This window comes from Synchiropus splendidus, chromosome 19 (assembly GCF_027744825.2).
Source record: "Synchiropus splendidus isolate RoL2022-P1 chromosome 19, RoL_Sspl_1.0, whole genome shotgun sequence".
NCBI classification, from domain to species: domain Eukaryota; kingdom Metazoa; phylum Chordata; class Actinopteri; order Syngnathiformes; family Callionymidae; genus Synchiropus; species Synchiropus splendidus.
Window position 1 is genome coordinate 6,464,859 of NC_071352.1, and position 17,266 is coordinate 6,482,124.

The window sequence follows — 17,266 nt, forward strand, 5'->3', positions numbered from 1 at the left end:
TTGTGGCAAATATTCTTAAACCATTAAACTGTGATTAATTAACTATATATATATATATATATATATATATATATATATATATATATATATATATATATATATATATATATACACACACACACACACACACACACACACACACACACTTCAATATCATCTTACACGTGGAGATGCATTTTCCTCCATAGTGCACTTTAACAATGCACTGGATCATAGTTCCAGGCTCCTTAAAAGTGGAGTGGAAGCTAAAAGGAATGGTGTGTCAATGTGCTGCTCTCTTTGATGCTGTATCGCTTGAAAGCACTGGGAAGATGTTTGATGGCATGAAAAGAAAGCACATATACATAGACCTCTTGCACTCTTCTCTGAAAGAGTGCTCCCCTAAAACCACTAAAATATGACTACGGATTTGAGGCATATGCACTGAACATACTATTATGATGTTGTCCACTGTTGGTCCTACAAAACCTATAGAGGACTGCAACAGTTGGAGCTATGAATTTTTGTTGGACCTATCAACAGTATATATTGAAAAGTTGTCGTGTTTGGTGGGAGGAGACCAAGGGAATAAAACCAACGTGGGTGAACAGCAAAGATGACATTTGAATAATAATGCATATAAAACCACTACAGTACTACTAAGAACCGCAGTTCTCATAATAATAATAATAATGAGCGTTTTTGAAGTCGTGGGACGAAGAGAATAAAACTACAAAAACCGTGTGTGCGAGTATTCAGGGGTTTTTTTTTGCTGATGGACTTTAATTCTTGTTGGTTCCCTGCTGCCAGAACTGTCCCCGCCAGCTGCTGCTGCCGTGCCGTGTTCTCAATGACATCTTTCTGAGTGAAACACGTGAACACACACACACACACACACACACACACACACACACACACACACACACACACACACACACACACACACACACACACACACACACACACACATTCGGGATTGAGTGATGACGTGTGCTGAGGCTGAATAAACGGAGCGCACGGATGAAGAGCGGAAGCGCCAGTGCGCACCACCCCATAATAATCGGGCTGTTCACCGTCGCTGTCAGTTCCACAGTTCCAGCGAACAGAGGAGACGAATTAGTTCTTGAAATATCTTTTTTGAGGGATTTGACGAGACCGGAGAAAACCATTTTTAAAGGAGCGCAAAATCCGATTTTGAACTTTCCAGATGAAAACCCGGCGATAAGGATCGAACATTCGCTCGGTGGATGATTTTATGAAGCTTATTTGCACTGCGGATTTATTTCTGCCCCGTTTCTTGGCCCACTTTTATTTGAGTTCTTGGCGGAAAGTCCGCACATATTCTTCGAAGTTCCTCTGGTCATGTTTTGGTGAAATCCCGTTTTAAGCTCGCTTTTTATTCCGGGGGAAATCGACAGGGATGCTGACGGCACTAGTTTGGCTCTTGTACCTGGTCAGTGGACGCGCGGCTCGGACGCAGGATGCCACAGGTAGCCGCTTCGTCTGTAACGCCATCCCCCCGGGCGCGGAACCGGGCTGCGGATACGATCCAACTGGAAACCGAATCCAGAGCAGCAGCCCTTTGGAGGACGAGCTTCGGAGTACGATCATCCAACTCCGCGAGACGATCCTGCAACAAAAGGAGACCATCGTGAGCCAGCAGGGGACAATAAAGGAGCTGAACTCCAAACTGGCGCGCTGTGAGGCTGCTGCTGACGAGTCCTCGCAGGGCAAGTCCCGGGGTCAGGGCTCCAGGCGGAAAGAATACGGCAAGAACACCATGGGGGATCTGCCTCGGGACCCCACTGAAACCATAGACCAGCTGGGGAAGACCATGCAGAGTCTTAAAGGTCGATTAGAGAACTTAGAGGTAAGAGCCTAGACCTGAATACCGCGCGTAAAACCGTTCCAAACGCGCGTAAAAGACGGTCGGCTGCTGGTGCTCGGAGCGCAGGCGAGATGGGACAGATCAAAACGCTGCATCAGCCATGCCACATCCAAGCGTCTTGAATGATTAGTTGTGACATGAGCAGTCAAACCACGAGGCCATTGAGCCGTGCTCCAGCAAATATATGCAGAAACGCGCATCGGAGTTGACCTTGAGGGAAAATGTACTCGCAGAAAAAAAATCAATTTTCCGCACGTTTTATTGCACGTATGGCAGCAGTGATTCCTCCGACTGCAGGGAGATAATGGCACCGCCTTTCTGAGCTCTTTCTTTCATAAAATAAAATCGAAAAAACATGTAAGAAAATAAGAATAAGGTTGTGTTCAGTGAACTACGTCAACTTTTCACAGTTGGCTCTTACCAGCCTCAGTTTCATTTGTAGAGTCTAAACCAAAACCCTTCATCCTGTCATGCCTCTCTGTCATATTTATGGCAGCTCAGTCTCACTCTATCACAACTTCAGTCTAGTCATGAAGCCTTATTAAAAATAGATGATTAAATCTGAAGCTGAAATGATTAAAACACTTCAAGTCTTTGACTGAAGAAGGTCAGAACTTGACAGCCTCAGCTTTAGAAATGATTCACAAACAAACAAGATTTAAAGGGCAGTTGAGTTTTGTTTGATATTTGCCATCTTATTTGGGCACTTCCCATCTGCCAGTCAGCCATGTTAACCTGTCTTTGGTGTCACACCTGTCCTCTCCATGCCCTCAGTTCCCACATCCATGAACCTTCTCTCTTCCTGTTTTGCGTCTCCATCTTTTCCACTCCACTTCTCTCACAATTCTAACCTTAAAAACCTTCATCTCCCCTCTTCTAACTCTACTTCCTGAGTCATGAAGATTACTATTAGCTGCTGCTCTTCAGTCACAGATCTTCATCTCCATCCGTTCCACCCTGCCTGCACTCTCTTCTTCACCGCCCTATGAGCGACTTGTCTTGGCCAGATTTCACTTCCTCTACTTCCTCCCTCTTCACTGCGTCTCCTATGGCCACAAACTTTAACTTTCTCTGGATTTTTAATGCTTATTCTTGACACAATTTATTCAAAATAAACAAAGTTCTTTTTATCCAGTTAGTGCTAATGTCTAAAAATAAAGGGGGAGCCCGTTAGGCACAGATCTTCTGAGGAGAGAAATGATTTGCTATGAATATGCTGCAGGTTGCACACACACCATCCAGACTATGAATGAGATTTGATCCTCCTTGGAACAGAAAAGATGCTCTCTTGTTTGCGGTCACATGACGTCTTTCATCATCTTCTCTGCAGTATTATAGTTGTGTCCATTTTGCCAATGTGGCGGAGTGTGTGTGTGTACCTGCTCAGTCATACTGAGGTCACGTATAGTCAAGTGCCTGTGTGAATTCAAACCCACAGATGCATCGCTGAAGTCATCAAAGAGGTGCTCTGCATTTTTCGTCCGACTGACCTTCCTGCACCATAAATGCTCCCAAACCATGTATTAAAATTCAAGGTTTTTCTAGATGACGCAGAGCAGCTGATCCATCATTCGCCGCTCCCCCCCTCCCTCCTCCACTTCCACCCATCATGATTGGATGCTGTAATACTCCGATCAAATCAAGGATACTGTATATATGCGTATGACATATTGCATTCTAATCACTTAAGTATTGACGCGCATCTGCTTAACTTAATGGCCATTGCAGCTCTGGAGGAACATGCGGCGTAATCGAATGAAAACAAGGGGAAATGAACAAATATGAAGACAGATGCTCACATAAGGAACAGCCGGCCGCTTATGCTTGACAAATATATGGATTTTAAAAGCCGACATTAAATCAAAAACTGTTGGAGCCATAACCGTTATGTTCATTTCCCTACACTGAAGCTGCTGAAGGGAGCCTTTCTCCTCATGTCAGGGTTTCCTCTGGGTACTCCAGTTCAGTGGACACATAGATGTTAGCTTTGGACTAGATAATAGGTGAAGGATATTCATTTAATCTTCATAATTCAAGTTTTTTGGCATTTGAAATGTCATTGATCACTGTAATAGTCAAAATGGAACAGCAGGTGGCAGTAGCGGAAAGAGACAGGGAAGTTTTGGAACTCATCCTGTATGGTAGTGCTCGCTTCATAAAGTGTGATAAGTCCTTCAAGAGATTTTCTTGGATTTTAATTTGACCTATAACCTTATCAGCTTCATTTAAATAGTAAAAAAAAAAAAACTTAGCTTCCAGCTAATATGCTAATATGTGCTGAATAAAAAGTGGAGGTGACCGGAGGAGTTTTGGTGGTTATTCCATGTTAACATTTTGGGAAAAAAAAGTCTTCACAAAAGAATAGAATTTACATGTAAAAAGAATCTTAATCTTTGCCCAACTATCTGTTACTGAATTTTTAAAAGGGTCATTGAGCCAAAGACATTCGCCCTCCAGAATGAAACACATTTTTCTACGTAATTGGATGGTTCTCCAGGGAATTCGAAGCAAGTAGATCCGTGACTCTGTGTCAATTGTGTGTAGGCTCTACTTGACATTTCTGTCCTGAAAAATTCTACGAACTAACGCCACGTTACGTGCCCTTGTCTGAGCTACTAGCAGGCTCCGATGAGGACGAGGTGGTGAAGATGACAGAGTGATACTCTGCAAATGTGTTTACATCATTTTCACCAAATATCACTCCCAATATTGAGAAGGACCTCAAAATTCAAATTTAAGTTTCAAGTTTGGAAACCACTTTCCCCATTAGAAATAGTGAGAATTAGTTGGTCCCTGCTGGAGTCACTACAAACAGTGCCTCAGTAATTTAGCACCAACACATATTTATTCATATTTTGTCCCATCTGTTAGTCAGCATACGCTGCTTACGATGGTACTACTGGCTACAGTATAAACACAACATTGTACAGCTTCAAGTCCATCTGATTTGTGCTGACGGTATCGTGGTATTGGACCCGTTTTACCCTGCGTGAACTATGTTCCGGAGCTTCTTTTACAGTTAAACCATCTCGACTCAACAGAGGTTCTGCTCCTTCCCTGAAGGAAGAGAGGGTGTTGTTTCGATGCTCGACTATCTCTGCTTGAAGTGTTTTTAAAAGGAGACAACAACATACAGCAAGACACTGCCATCTCTGAACTTCAGCAGGAAGAATACAAATGAGGAACTCAACAGCGCACAGGTGCATTATATAATAGTTGTGAGTTTTGGAAAAACACAACTCCAGAGAAGATTTAAAGCCGAATGTCAACAAAATTTCACTCAGTCTTGTGTGCTTTCATATCAGAGCCATATTTTTAAGAAATTCTGGCTTCCACAAAAGCAAAAAATTATTTTGTCTTGCGATCATTTTGCCATTTTATATTGAAATAATCTCCAACCACCTAGCAACAGACAATATGCACTCCATTTGAGACCTAACTTTATTTCAAAACATGTTTTCGAGTCATAAAACTGCCTTATTTTGATATTGGAAATTATAGGCTTATTATTTAGATGGATATTTACAAAGCCAGCAAGTATGCCATTTGCTTTAAAATGTCCTTCACACTATGGACTTTTAACTGTTTGGGGATGCTAAGGTCAATGTACATGCACTGTGGTGGGCCGGCATCCTGTCCAGGATGTCCTCTGCCTCTCGCTCCTGGATGAATGATGGAAACTAGGACGGCCATTTTAGAGCTGTTTCAGCCAACCCAGGTCACTCATCTGAAAGAACTATCCCCTAAAGCGAGATGAACCACCTGCGTGGCTAAATCAAACATTTGTGCAAATGTATCATAAAGTTTTGGGGGATTATAGAGATTAAAATCTGGATACAAATTAGTATCTAACTTTAGATCTTCCAATTCCAATTCACCATCTGTGATCACACCTGACCCACGATGTTTAATACCCAGTCGAGTCGACCCGTTTGGAAATCTGTCTGTCGCTCAACATGAGCTAAAAGGAAGCGCTGTCTCACGAAACAATAGGATTAATGGTCTGTGTTGCTGTTTGTGTTGAAATCCCCCGGTGACCTCAGCAGCAGAATTTACGCCTGCCTGGCCTCAACGTCTCGGCCGGCAACCTGCCAGCCCTGACACCTCTGCCGCCGGAGCTGAGAGACATCCTGCGCCAGCGACTGGGAGTGCTGGAGACCCAACTGCTGCGGAAGGTGGCCGAGCTGGAGGAGGAGAAGAGCCAGCTGTACAACGAAACGGCGGCTCACCGTCAGCGCACGGAAAGCGCTCTCAACTCTCTCCTGGAGAGGATCACGGAGCTGGAGAAAAGTAAGAGATTTCATTTTTCAGAGGTGCGTTCCTGTCACTGAAACCTACCCTGAATACTAAATGAGTTTTTAGTGATGACGTCCAGGCTGCAGGGTATCACTTTGATGATTGGATGTCGAGTCAACGCTGGCTGTCTTTACCCAAAGGAACTGACTTTAAAAGGATTATTTTATTCCATATGAGAGATTTCCGCTGAGATTAAGGCCAGAGGGGCCCGGCTGATGTCATCAGCGGCCTCCTGAGGTCACATGATGACGTTTATTTAGCTCCATACTAAGATGATGACAGCATTTCTAAATAACAAGTCCACAGTTTTATATAATTCTAAGACTATGGGAAGTGAATAGAGCTCTGCCTGAAAGATCAATCCTGTGTTTCCACATGAGCTCCATATAAAAGGACTTGATTGTTGTTTGGATCTCTGTTTATATTTACCCAAAACATCCAGTGCCTCATTGAGTGCTGTTGTCTGCTTCACTCCAAAAGTTCACCTCATTCTACTGATCAAACATGTCAAACATTCAGTGTAACTTTCCTGATCTCATCTCCACGGCGATTGAATCTATCTGAAAATAGTCTTGTCAGTACATGAAAAAATATCTATTATTGTGAGAGAGATTCATTCCACTTGAGTGAGGTTAACTAATTATTATTATTGTTGTTGTTGTTGTTGTTGTTATCGTCTGTGGTTTGGTTTAGTTGAAAATCGTCTCTGCAGTTTTCATGATTATGTAAATCTTCATCTGTTTACTTTCACTTGTCAAGCTTGTATAAGAGCTCGTGCGCGACTGTATACTTGAAATGTACAAGGTATGATTGTGCCACTTGTGGAAGTTCACAGACAAAAAAAAATAGTTCTCAAAGCTTTGCAACACATGAAGGTAAGTGTAGGCGATGCAAAGCATGCTAATGCTACAGCGCAACAAAGTTCCATCTAGGCATAAACAAACCACAAATCCACACTCAACAGTGCAAAATAGTTCAGGAACAAGGCTTGTGCTCAGAAATGTGCCCAGATAATCTCCACACAACACACCGCTAGACACCTCAAATCCAGAAGCTCTACCTAGAATTTCTCACGGGATTTCATGGGATATAATGAAACATCAAAAGAACCAGGAAAAAAAACAATGGAAATTCCTGAAAAAGTAAGATTTCTGATTGATTTTAACGTTTACAATGTCAACACAGACTGTTTTCGGAGCCGCTCTTCAAACCCCCTTGCATGCCAACTTGCACCATTTTACTGTTGTATTTTCTGCATGCCTCTGAGAAACGAGAAAAGAGAGAAAAGAAACACAGAAAAGCCCTTTGTTTTACTCTTTAGAAGTCTGTAAAGGCCACAAGTCTTTAAATCGCTCCGCAATCTTTATGTTCGTTCGCGAACCAGCATTAAATAGCCGTTAGCATTCACCGCACTCTTTAGTTTATTTCTCAATTTAAATGTTAAGCAGTCGTAAATCTGTTCTTGCTGACCAGCATGTGCATAAATTAGGGTCTAATAAAGAGTGAGAAAACAAAAGGCGCACTTTCCCTCATGTAAGCTCCCAAAAGAATCATCTCAGCTCGTGTATTCATACTCCGACATTACTATTCATTTTCTCAAATGTGCTGTGTGGTATTTCCCCACGATGGTGATGGTCTTTTTGCGTGTCGACAGGTAATAATGCCTTCAAGTCGCCGGAGGACTTCAAGGTGTCGCTGTCTCTGCGTACTAACTACCTGTATGGTCGCATCAAGAAGAGCCTTCCGGAGATGTACGCCTTCACTGTGTGCATGTGGCTCAAGTCCAGCGCCAGTCCGGGAATAGGAACGCCATTTTCCTACGGTGTTCCCGGACAAGCCAACGAAATAGTCCTCATTGAGTGGGGGAACAACCCCATTGAGCTTCTGGTCAACGACAAGGTAGGTGTCTGAAGCACTGAATTAAAGCCTATTGCATAGCTCTATTCCAAGTCTCTGATGACGTAGCTCCTTCACCTTATTGCTCGGCACAGTGACCCTGCATCCCACTTCTAGCACCAATAGGATCAGTTTCCGCATGGCAGCAAAAGCAGTTGTTTTGAATAAAAGAAACACTGTCCTTATTTTCACAGCTCAGCAGGTGGCGCTCCTTGTTTGCAAATGACACTGTTTCATGAAGCTTCATGAGCGCATCACTACCTTATTATGCACAAATAAATATCCAACTGAAGCGTAGTTCAGGAGCAAGAGCAACAAAATATTAGTGCAGAAAACGTTTTTTATCGCCTATGGGACAAGGCTTCGGGGGGATTATTTTTGAGAGAGTGCGAAAGTAAAGGAGTTAACATAGGTGAGTCGAGTTTAGGACTCAGCTTACATCAACCTCACTTCCATGTGTCCAACTGGTGAATAACCTCGCCCCCTTCCTGCCGATAAACTTGGGTAACAGCAAGCATTGAAAGAACTCCAAAAGAAGAAGCGAAGAACCTTCATAAATGCACATGGCGCATGAATAAAATGATGCACTATCACAGAGCTGTATACAAAAAAAGTACAGTGGAGTGGAGATTTCACTGACCATCAGCAGTGAATAATTAAATTTCCTCCTTATGAACATTTAATATCATTGACCTACATTCCACTCTAAGAATAACAGAAATTCATTAGAGAACTCGCGCTTCACGTACGCTTGTCTGAAGGTCTTCTCTTGCTTTAGATAACACTGCGGCTCAACGTTCATCATCCAGCTTGAATGATTATTTTCTGCTGATTTTCCACCGTTCAACTGGCCATTATTTCCTCGCTCAGGGTAACAGTTAATGGCACGGCGGTGCGTCGGGATGTTTACGCTGGTGCAATTGGCACAGACAGGTCTGCTCATGGCTGGCGCTCGCCATGCATTATATATATGCACAGGGCTTCCAAACAGGAGAAAAATATGGGAAGAGGTGAAAATAAGAAAAAGAGAAGGCCATGGCTGGACGGAATGAAAGGCAGACGGAGATGGGCTGTGTACGGCGGAATTAGTTTGGTTTGATAACAACGGGGTCCAGCGGGACGCATTGTTTGTGCTGCTCATTTAACTGCATGCTGAGGAAGGAATCGCTGCCTCATCAGGATTAAAAGGAGCAACGTTCCAGTCTTGGGGGGGGTTGACTAGAGTTAAATTCTGTCTTCATATTTCATAATGTTGTTCCCAAAATCCAAGCTTCCGTTAACACCTAAATAGGAAGTGGAATTTCTTGGAGGATTTTTCCACTTTGTCTAAGAGCACTTCCCACCCGGAGCCTCCGTTACCTGTCTTCAGTCACATCTATCCTCTTGACCCTTCACCACATCCATGAACCTCAATGGTCCTCCTTCTCGTCTCCTCTCACATTGCATCATTTGAATCATTCTTCCTCCAAGTCTGTCTCTCTTTTCCAAACCATCCTCACTGTGGACCTCTCATATACAAGTAACATCCGACTTACGACCTGCTCAACTTACATCCACCCGTACTTAGGACCACAGCCAGCAGATGCTTATTTATTTTATTTTTTTATTCAATGTCTGGCACCGCAGCACGTAGCAGCCCGGCATCGCGTACAACAGTTACGGCAGCACTGTATCCCAGCACTTCTCACTCTCCCACAGCCATCTACCACTACAGTAGCACCTATAACCCTCGCGTCGGCTGTTTTGAATGGCATTCAACTTAAGTCCAATCTGACTTACGACCGGTTGGTTGGAACCGATCCCGGTCGTAAATTGGATGTTACTTGTATATGTATTTCTCACCTGACCCTTTCCAGTCTCCATCACTACAGAACCTTCTAAACTTCTCTCAGCTTGACTTTCTGTCTACTGTAGCTGCTACTTTTATCTCATTCTGGACTTACTTTTTGACTCCTCTCTGTCCAAAAAGGCCTAACATTGTACTCATCCATCACTGATCACATACTTCCAGGCATTCTTCACGTTGGTATTGTAGCTCACCAATATATCCACCAGGGGGAGCAGCCCACAGTCAAAGACAAACTCGAAAACCAGCATGGCGACTGTGTACCTCTTGCACTAAAGAGGAAAATGGAGGCAGCATTGTAGGAGGATGTGGTTGGTGAGGTGGTTAAATATATCGCAACTGGAGGACGGATAATTTCCGCCATTGTTATGTCTTCTCCGTGTCTCATTAGAGTTACGTATTGGGTCATAAATGTAACACTGCCTCCCATTGTTTCCAGTGGTACTGCTCAGTTTGGTCCATATCCATCAGCTTTGTGGAAACGTGCAGAAATAACGAGGAAATGAAGGCAGAGCACGGTTCTGTCCAGATCCGTAGATCATGCTGCATGTAAATGGGTCTTTACTCTGTTAAGCAGATGTATGCATCTGATATTGACACCGAAGTCAGCTACCACGTTGCACCCTAACTCAAAGGAGGGGCTTGGGTGCACGGGCTGCCAGTGGCGGACCAATGGCGGACTTTTGCGTCACTCTAGGAAATAAAAATCCCAGTCCTTGCTCAAGAATGTCTTCCTTTTCCCTCTTATCTCTTAAAAATTGTGCAGATTTTCGACAGCCTTCAAACATCTCTTACAAGTAGTATCGCTGCTGCCACTCTCCCTAGCATTGTGACACATCTCCCAGAAGTAATTTTCACCTCTCTGCTGTGTCATTGTTATTTTAAGTCTTTTCCCCTTCCGAAATGTTTCTGACGGTAAGCCCCAAAGGATCATGTGATAAGAGAATCATGTTTCACTTTTGTTTCAGTCACAAGCAAGTGTTCAAGTGTCGTGAGAGGAATGCTTATCGGCCTGAACCCCTGTCTGAAGGGTGAAATGACATGTAGTTGTATCGCTTGTTGCAGCTCAATCACATTAATGGAAAAGGGGGTGGTACTGGACCTAGCTGAGATTGAACACCTTGAGCAACGTCTTTGCTGCAAGGCCCCTTCTTTGAAACGTCAGATGGCAAAGCGTAATAGGAAAACTCCTCAGCCTCACAGTCAAGAACTGTTGTGGTAATGAGAGCAGGTCGGCCTTGCAGTATTCTGATTTTAGGTGCTTTTAAATATTTACAAAAATGTACCGAAGACTAGATGATATTACAGCACCTGTCGAGACACTCTGTACTGTATTTCAGGGGTGTGTGTAGACAACAGTATTGCGGCGTCAACTGTGTGGCCATCAAGTCCCACTGGTTTCATAATGCATCCTACAGGTCAATTACTTGTTTATGACTTTCCCGGAGGTTAATTTGATTTTGCAACAGCAACAAAAGTGAACTACTGTACGTCGGAGTGATGCAACGGGGAAGGAAAGGGGGTAATTAGTGTCATCTTCTGCTGCTCACCCTCGGTGGAATATGATGTCATTGCTTCAGGTTGGAGGAAAAAAAATCTTTGATCTGGAACACAAACACGTGTGAGGACGGTGCTGCTAGCTCCCGGGCTCATTTGGAGGATGTTAAATCCCTTGTTGTCAACTTGACTCAACTGCAGAATTCTCCACTGAGCTCCGACTGCTTTGAAGCCATCAACGTTGAAATTGTCGTCCGTGTTTCTCACCCGCTGCAATTACTCCTGACCCGAAAACGTCTTTGTTCCAGGTGGCTCAACTTCCTCTGTCGGTGAGCGACGGCCGCTGGCACCACATCTGCATCACCTGGACGACAAGAGACGGCTACTGGGAGGCTTACCAGGACGGAGAGCGTCTGGGCACCGGGGACAACCTGGCCCCCTGGCACCCAATTAAACCTGGAGGAGTCATCATCCTGGGCCAGGAGCAGGTGAGTGCTCTGCAGGAGCTTAACAGGGTAGAACGCAGGTGTCGGTGCTAGTGTGTTTAACTAGTGTCAGCTGGATCCCTCTCTGCTGCCTCTCCTGAGCTCACAGCGAGGAACAAGGGAATTGAGGCGAGCGTTTCCTCTCACGCTATTGTGCCCCTTTACTGCGATGTCACTCACCCGACTCCTGTGAGGATGTTTTCACTCTGAACCGTTGGGCTGGAATCTTTTGTTGACTCGTTTTTGTTGCTTCAAAGAATCGTTTGAGGAAAAAAAACTCTAGTTTTACAAGTCTGTTTTCTGACTCAAATAGTTCAAAATATGCAGAGACTCAGATGACAAGACTTGGCAGCGGTGGGATTCGAACCCACGCCATCGAAATGACTGGAGCCTAAATCCAGCGCCTTAGACCACTCGGCCACACTACCCACAATGCAATGGTGCCGTCAAAAAGCGACGACGTCTGGAAAATATGACAGCATCGCATGACTACGTACTATTATGACAACTCCCAGAACAAGTTTATTGTACTAATGCATAATTTGCATGCTTTCATTTTAAAAACAAGGGCGCATCACAGCAGTGCAGCTGGCTCGCCCCACAGAGGGCGGCATTTCTCCCATAGAGAAGGGATTGCGGATAAATGAAATGCTCTAGAGACATACCCCGGACACAATCCGGCGACCTAGTGAATCCCGGGTGCGCTTTAATCGCAATACTTACAAAGTTAAAGTTACGTGACCCGAAGCCATAGAGAAGATGCGCTGGATTTGCGTGTACCTGCCCAAGGTTTCGTATTTCGTTACCTCAAATTAGTATTTCGTGTGCGTGTTTTACTTATTCCGTGTCCACAAATTATTTATCTATTTTTCCATGTCTGGTCATTGCATTAGACTGTATATGTTGTGCATTGTTCTTATTCAATATTTGCTGACTGTGTTATTAGACACATTGGGACATGATTTCTGCTTCACATTTCACCATGTTAACACATTCAGCGAGAATGGTATGGAGTGCATGAGTCAGCACTTTTGTTGTCCCGACTAACGCTCAGCTCATGTTTTAGATTCCAACTGATTCCGCTTGTGTATTTACTCACAGAATATGTGTCGCTTTCATGCCACAATCAGTCATGGGAGTGAGCGCCAAATTTCCCCGGATGTAACCCCGGTTCTATGAGTACTGTGCAATGAGTTTCCCTATTGGTTGTATCTGCGATTACAATGCAACAAACTGTCACTGAAAGAAGCGGCTTTAGTGTGTACCCAGCGTGCAAATTCTAAAATCTGAAGTCCCGACAGGTCACGACACATTAGCCAATCAGAGCTCAGATTTCAGTCATATTCTAAGAAGGAAAATTCATCAAGATGAAAAAGTGAAGCTGCAGCAGATTGACCAACTTTTTTTAGTCCTAATTGATCAGTGGGGATAGTGGCTAGCAACTACATGGGTGCAAGTAGCACCCAAGTTGTGTTTGGTTTGAATTCTGTCACAGGAGTGCACACTGAATTTGGATGTAACTTCAGTTCTATGAGTGTTGTGTCTGCATGCTAACTGGTTTCGCGATTGGTTCTATTGACCGTAGCGTGAGGTACACCTGTAGCAATTCCAAACCAAATAGTGAAGTTCAGATAAGAGGTCACTACGCATTATCCTGACTTAAATTTTTATCTTTTCTATAATGTGTAGTATTGTGTGAGCTACTACTAATTTAATGGACAGAATAATCAATAGTATATCTAAATAAATGCAGCCCAGTACATTTGGGGTGGTGTTGGAAGAATTTTGTTCAATACTGGGTCTGTTTGAGAGTGGACTGCAGCCTTGCGCTGCTTTACTTGGCAGCTTGATGAAAATAAAAGAGAATTGATTTGCTTTCATTAAAAGCTGTTTATACTTTCCCTCTCAAGTCCTGCTTCTGACAACAACTCTCTGGTTCTCCCCACATAGGACATAGTCGGAGGCCGCTTCGACGCCACCCAGGCTTTTGTCGGGGAGCTGAGCCAGTTCAACATGTGGGACCGAGTACTGCGGCCCGTCGACATCGTTGGTCTCGCCAACTGCTCCGCCTACATGCCCGGGAACGTGGTCCCCTGGATCGACGCCAACGTGGAGGTCTTCGGCGGCGCTACGAAAAGTGCTTTGGAGATTTGCGAAGATCGCGCCTTCGATTCTTAAGGAAGGTCATCTGGAGCTGACTGATCTCAACGTGTATTCATGCGGCCTGGATTCGTAGAGAATGGCTCCCAGATTCACATGGTGTCCATTAGCAACTATAAAGGCTCAGCAGGAGACCAAAAAAAAAGCCCAAGAGAAGAGTTAGTGTTGCATCAGTTCGCACCAATGCCACGACGCTTTTGCCATCGTTTTCTTCTTTGTTGACTCCTCTTTAAAAGGTCTTTTCGGTTGCTTTGTTGGAGATGCTGCACTGTATTTTTGTGAGCTGGAGGCTTTGATGTGCTCTGAGTTACGTGCTAGACATGCTGTGTGCTTCCTCGCTGGCTGGTCGAGGCATCGGGAGGATGAGAATCCTCAGATGCGGACAAAATCAAGCGACGCCGTTGGTTACTCCGCCACATCCCATCATGGCTGATCGTCAGGTGTTCATGCATGAGCCCAAGCAAGACATGGAAGTGCATGTGTTCTGTCTGCACACAGAAAGCGAAGGGTGTGTTGCGTAAGAGTGTGTGTTGTCTTGGTGAGATTATAAGAGAGGACATTTTCATTCTTGTAAATCTATGCTTAATACCTCTCTGCCCCTTGAGCAGCTGCCACAACCAGCTTTGTGGATGCGTTGGCTCCGCTCAGGTTAATAGCGGCGTCGGACATCTGCCCGGGATGAGCTCAGCCGGCAGTGTGGACGGCAGCCGACTACCCAGAGAGGACAGGAGCGGGAGCTTGACCTTCACTGACGGCCCTTAATTCCTTCTCTATTCCTGTTTATGAATGATTATCGCAGCAGGAGACGCCAGTGTCCGTCAAAGCTTAGCGGATCATTACTGACAGAAAAGGGATTTCGTCTCGCCGGCACACAGATGCACAATACTAGCAGGCAACAGCAGCATTTTTTTAGAGCAACGTTCACTGTTTTTGATGCTTTGTTGTTGCTAAATGAATGTCAGAGCTCAATGTTGTGTCTTCATAATTTTTGGAACACTGAGTTATCGTAGCCAGGCAGGAAACAATGACTCATAGAGAGCCTTTGTTATTAAAAATCCTGACAACTTAAATTAAGAATGACTTGTTTGGACTCTTGTGTGCTCCGTTGTTTACAAATGAAAATACATAGATAAGCACCTTCGAACAACCTTTTATGGTTCAACTATTCAGCAAAGTTGACTTTGTTTTGAGCCTGACTCACGGCTATGCAGGGGTCACCTCGCATATGAAGGGCGAGAGGAAAGGTTGCGGGGTCGCACAATGTTTATGTAAACAAACATGTTGATAAAGTATAATAATAAGGGAAAAAATACACGTCTTGAACTGTTGCTAAATTACAGGAAGGCCACTGAAAAGAGCATCAAAACAAGCTAGAACATTAGCTGTGATGAGGAATTGAATAACTTTCATACATGCGAATTATTATTATAAATTATACACTTTTATCATGACTATATTATAAAGTATAAAATATATTTGTGAATAAACCTTTGTATTAATGAACATTTTAAGACCCTAAAAACAGTGTACTGTTTGAAACGTTAAATATTTATTTATTTATATGAATAATAGCCATTTGCAACAACAAGTGAACTGACATATTTATATGAACTCTTTATTTTGATTAGGTTGTTAAAAAGCATCTAGCATAACACCATAGCTGTGAAAATAGGAATGACATTGATGAAAAATGGATTCGATTAACAATAAGTTATTTCACATTAATAAACTGGATTATTTTTAATGATGTGCGTGGGGGTTTAATAAAGTGTGAACATATATATTTGCACACTACACAGTAAAAGAAGCCCTGGGCGCTCAGCAGTATTGATTCATTTATTAAAATATTTCATAAGTGGGTGACCGACTGGGTTCAGGTTAAGCGCCTTTGGCGTGGTGCGCGTGGTTATACTTATATAATATAGTGAAGCAAAATCGCCATGAAACTTTTTTTTCAGATGAGCAGAGTGCAGTTAGTTAATAATTCATCATAATGACCACCCTGGTGACAATAATGGCCAGGTGATTAGGATTTAATTCCAGGTCATAAAGAATTTAGAAGCTTTTAAATGAACGTGGGTTCATCAGTTTGGATTTATGTCTTTAGCATGTGATCCCAACTGGTTTCATAACCGTGGTAATAAAGGAGAATACGCAAGTGAAACATACATATGCCCCAAAAACAATGATTTATAAGGAATGATGGAGTCTTCATGTTCGAATCGTGAGCACATGATGCAGAATGTTACGGACAGCACAGAATGTTAGGAGGGGTGTTGAAAACCGTGATGTGCTTATGTCATGATAGGTGTCTTGTTGACATCAGTCGGGGGATATGAAGCGTGTCCCTATAAGCCTGGAGAGCCTTTCGTCCAGTGGCACTTCAAACCAGGAGTTTCTGCTAAAAAGCCTTGCTAAAGTGCCCGTCTGTGCGTCACCCTTTTTGTGACAGGTGAAGCCAGAAATGCGTGAGAGTGACATCAGCTGATTCCATATTGATGAGGCTGTCAACCTTGCAAAAGTCCTGCCACACACTTTAATTATTGAAGTCCGTCATCATTACTCAGAAACTGTCCAGTTCCGCTGAGTCAGCGCTTTCTTAAAAAAAAATACCGGAGCATTCATTAACGGCATCGACGCCGTCGGTAAGCAAAGATGGTGGAAGAGTTACACTTGAGAGACGGGAGCAGCCTGTGAGGAGGATTAGAAGCGTCTGGGAGACTCTGCCTGAATGTTGTTGCATCACGCGAGACTCATCTTTTGTCAGCTGTCTACGCTTTCTTCTGAAGAGCACAATGAGTGTTTGATGTTTCAGCAACATCTCTGTATTTCTACTGTGACATTTGCTGTTGCTCTCTGGACAAATGAGTCATTAAAAAAAGAATTGAACTTTCATATAAATGAGGATGCATTTTTTTTATTTCAACATCTATATAATATTGTATGGAGCCCTAGAAGTGACATGCATGTGGTTATTTTTTTCCTCCCGAGATAACATTTATATCTCAAGATCATTTGTATCTCGGGATAAAAAAAAATAAAGTCATGCATGTGGCTTCCAGGGACGCATAATACGTATAGCTTAGCCACATATGATATTATTTTGAGTAGAAGGCACTTGATCAGGGTGTTAAAAGCGCACCGACTTGCAGACAGTGACTGACAACGTTGACAAACAGTTATGAAGCCATGGGAGACATTATGGTTCCAGTAGGACGT

General features: G+C 43.5%; 1 protein-coding gene and 1 non-coding gene across 3 annotated transcripts; one reads left to right on the plus strand and one right to left on the minus strand.

Annotated features, from left to right (window-relative positions):
* Positions 1–1,003: 1,003 nt before the first annotated feature.
* Positions 1,004–16,931, plus strand: nptx2a (neuronal pentraxin 2a). 2 transcript variants are annotated; one of them, XM_053852636.1, is made up of 5 exons: positions 1,004–1,849; positions 5,911–6,157; positions 7,818–8,062; positions 11,711–11,890; positions 13,838–16,931. In XM_053852636.1, the coding sequence occupies exons 1-5, from the start codon at positions 1,400–1,402 to the stop codon at positions 14,063–14,065; spliced, it is 1,350 nt and encodes a 449-aa protein (XP_053708611.1). In that variant the 5' UTR covers positions 1,004–1,399; the 3' UTR covers positions 14,066–16,931. The 2 variants fall into 2 exon arrangements, with proteins under 2 accessions (XP_053708611.1, XP_053708613.1); XM_053852638.1 differs by having other exon boundaries at positions 5,914–6,157.
* On the minus strand, positions 12,234–12,315 carry trnal-uag (transfer RNA leucine (anticodon UAG)). Its single transcript has one exon. It is a non-coding gene; the product is annotated as a tRNA-Leu (tRNA).
* Positions 16,932–17,266: the final 335 nt, after the last annotated feature.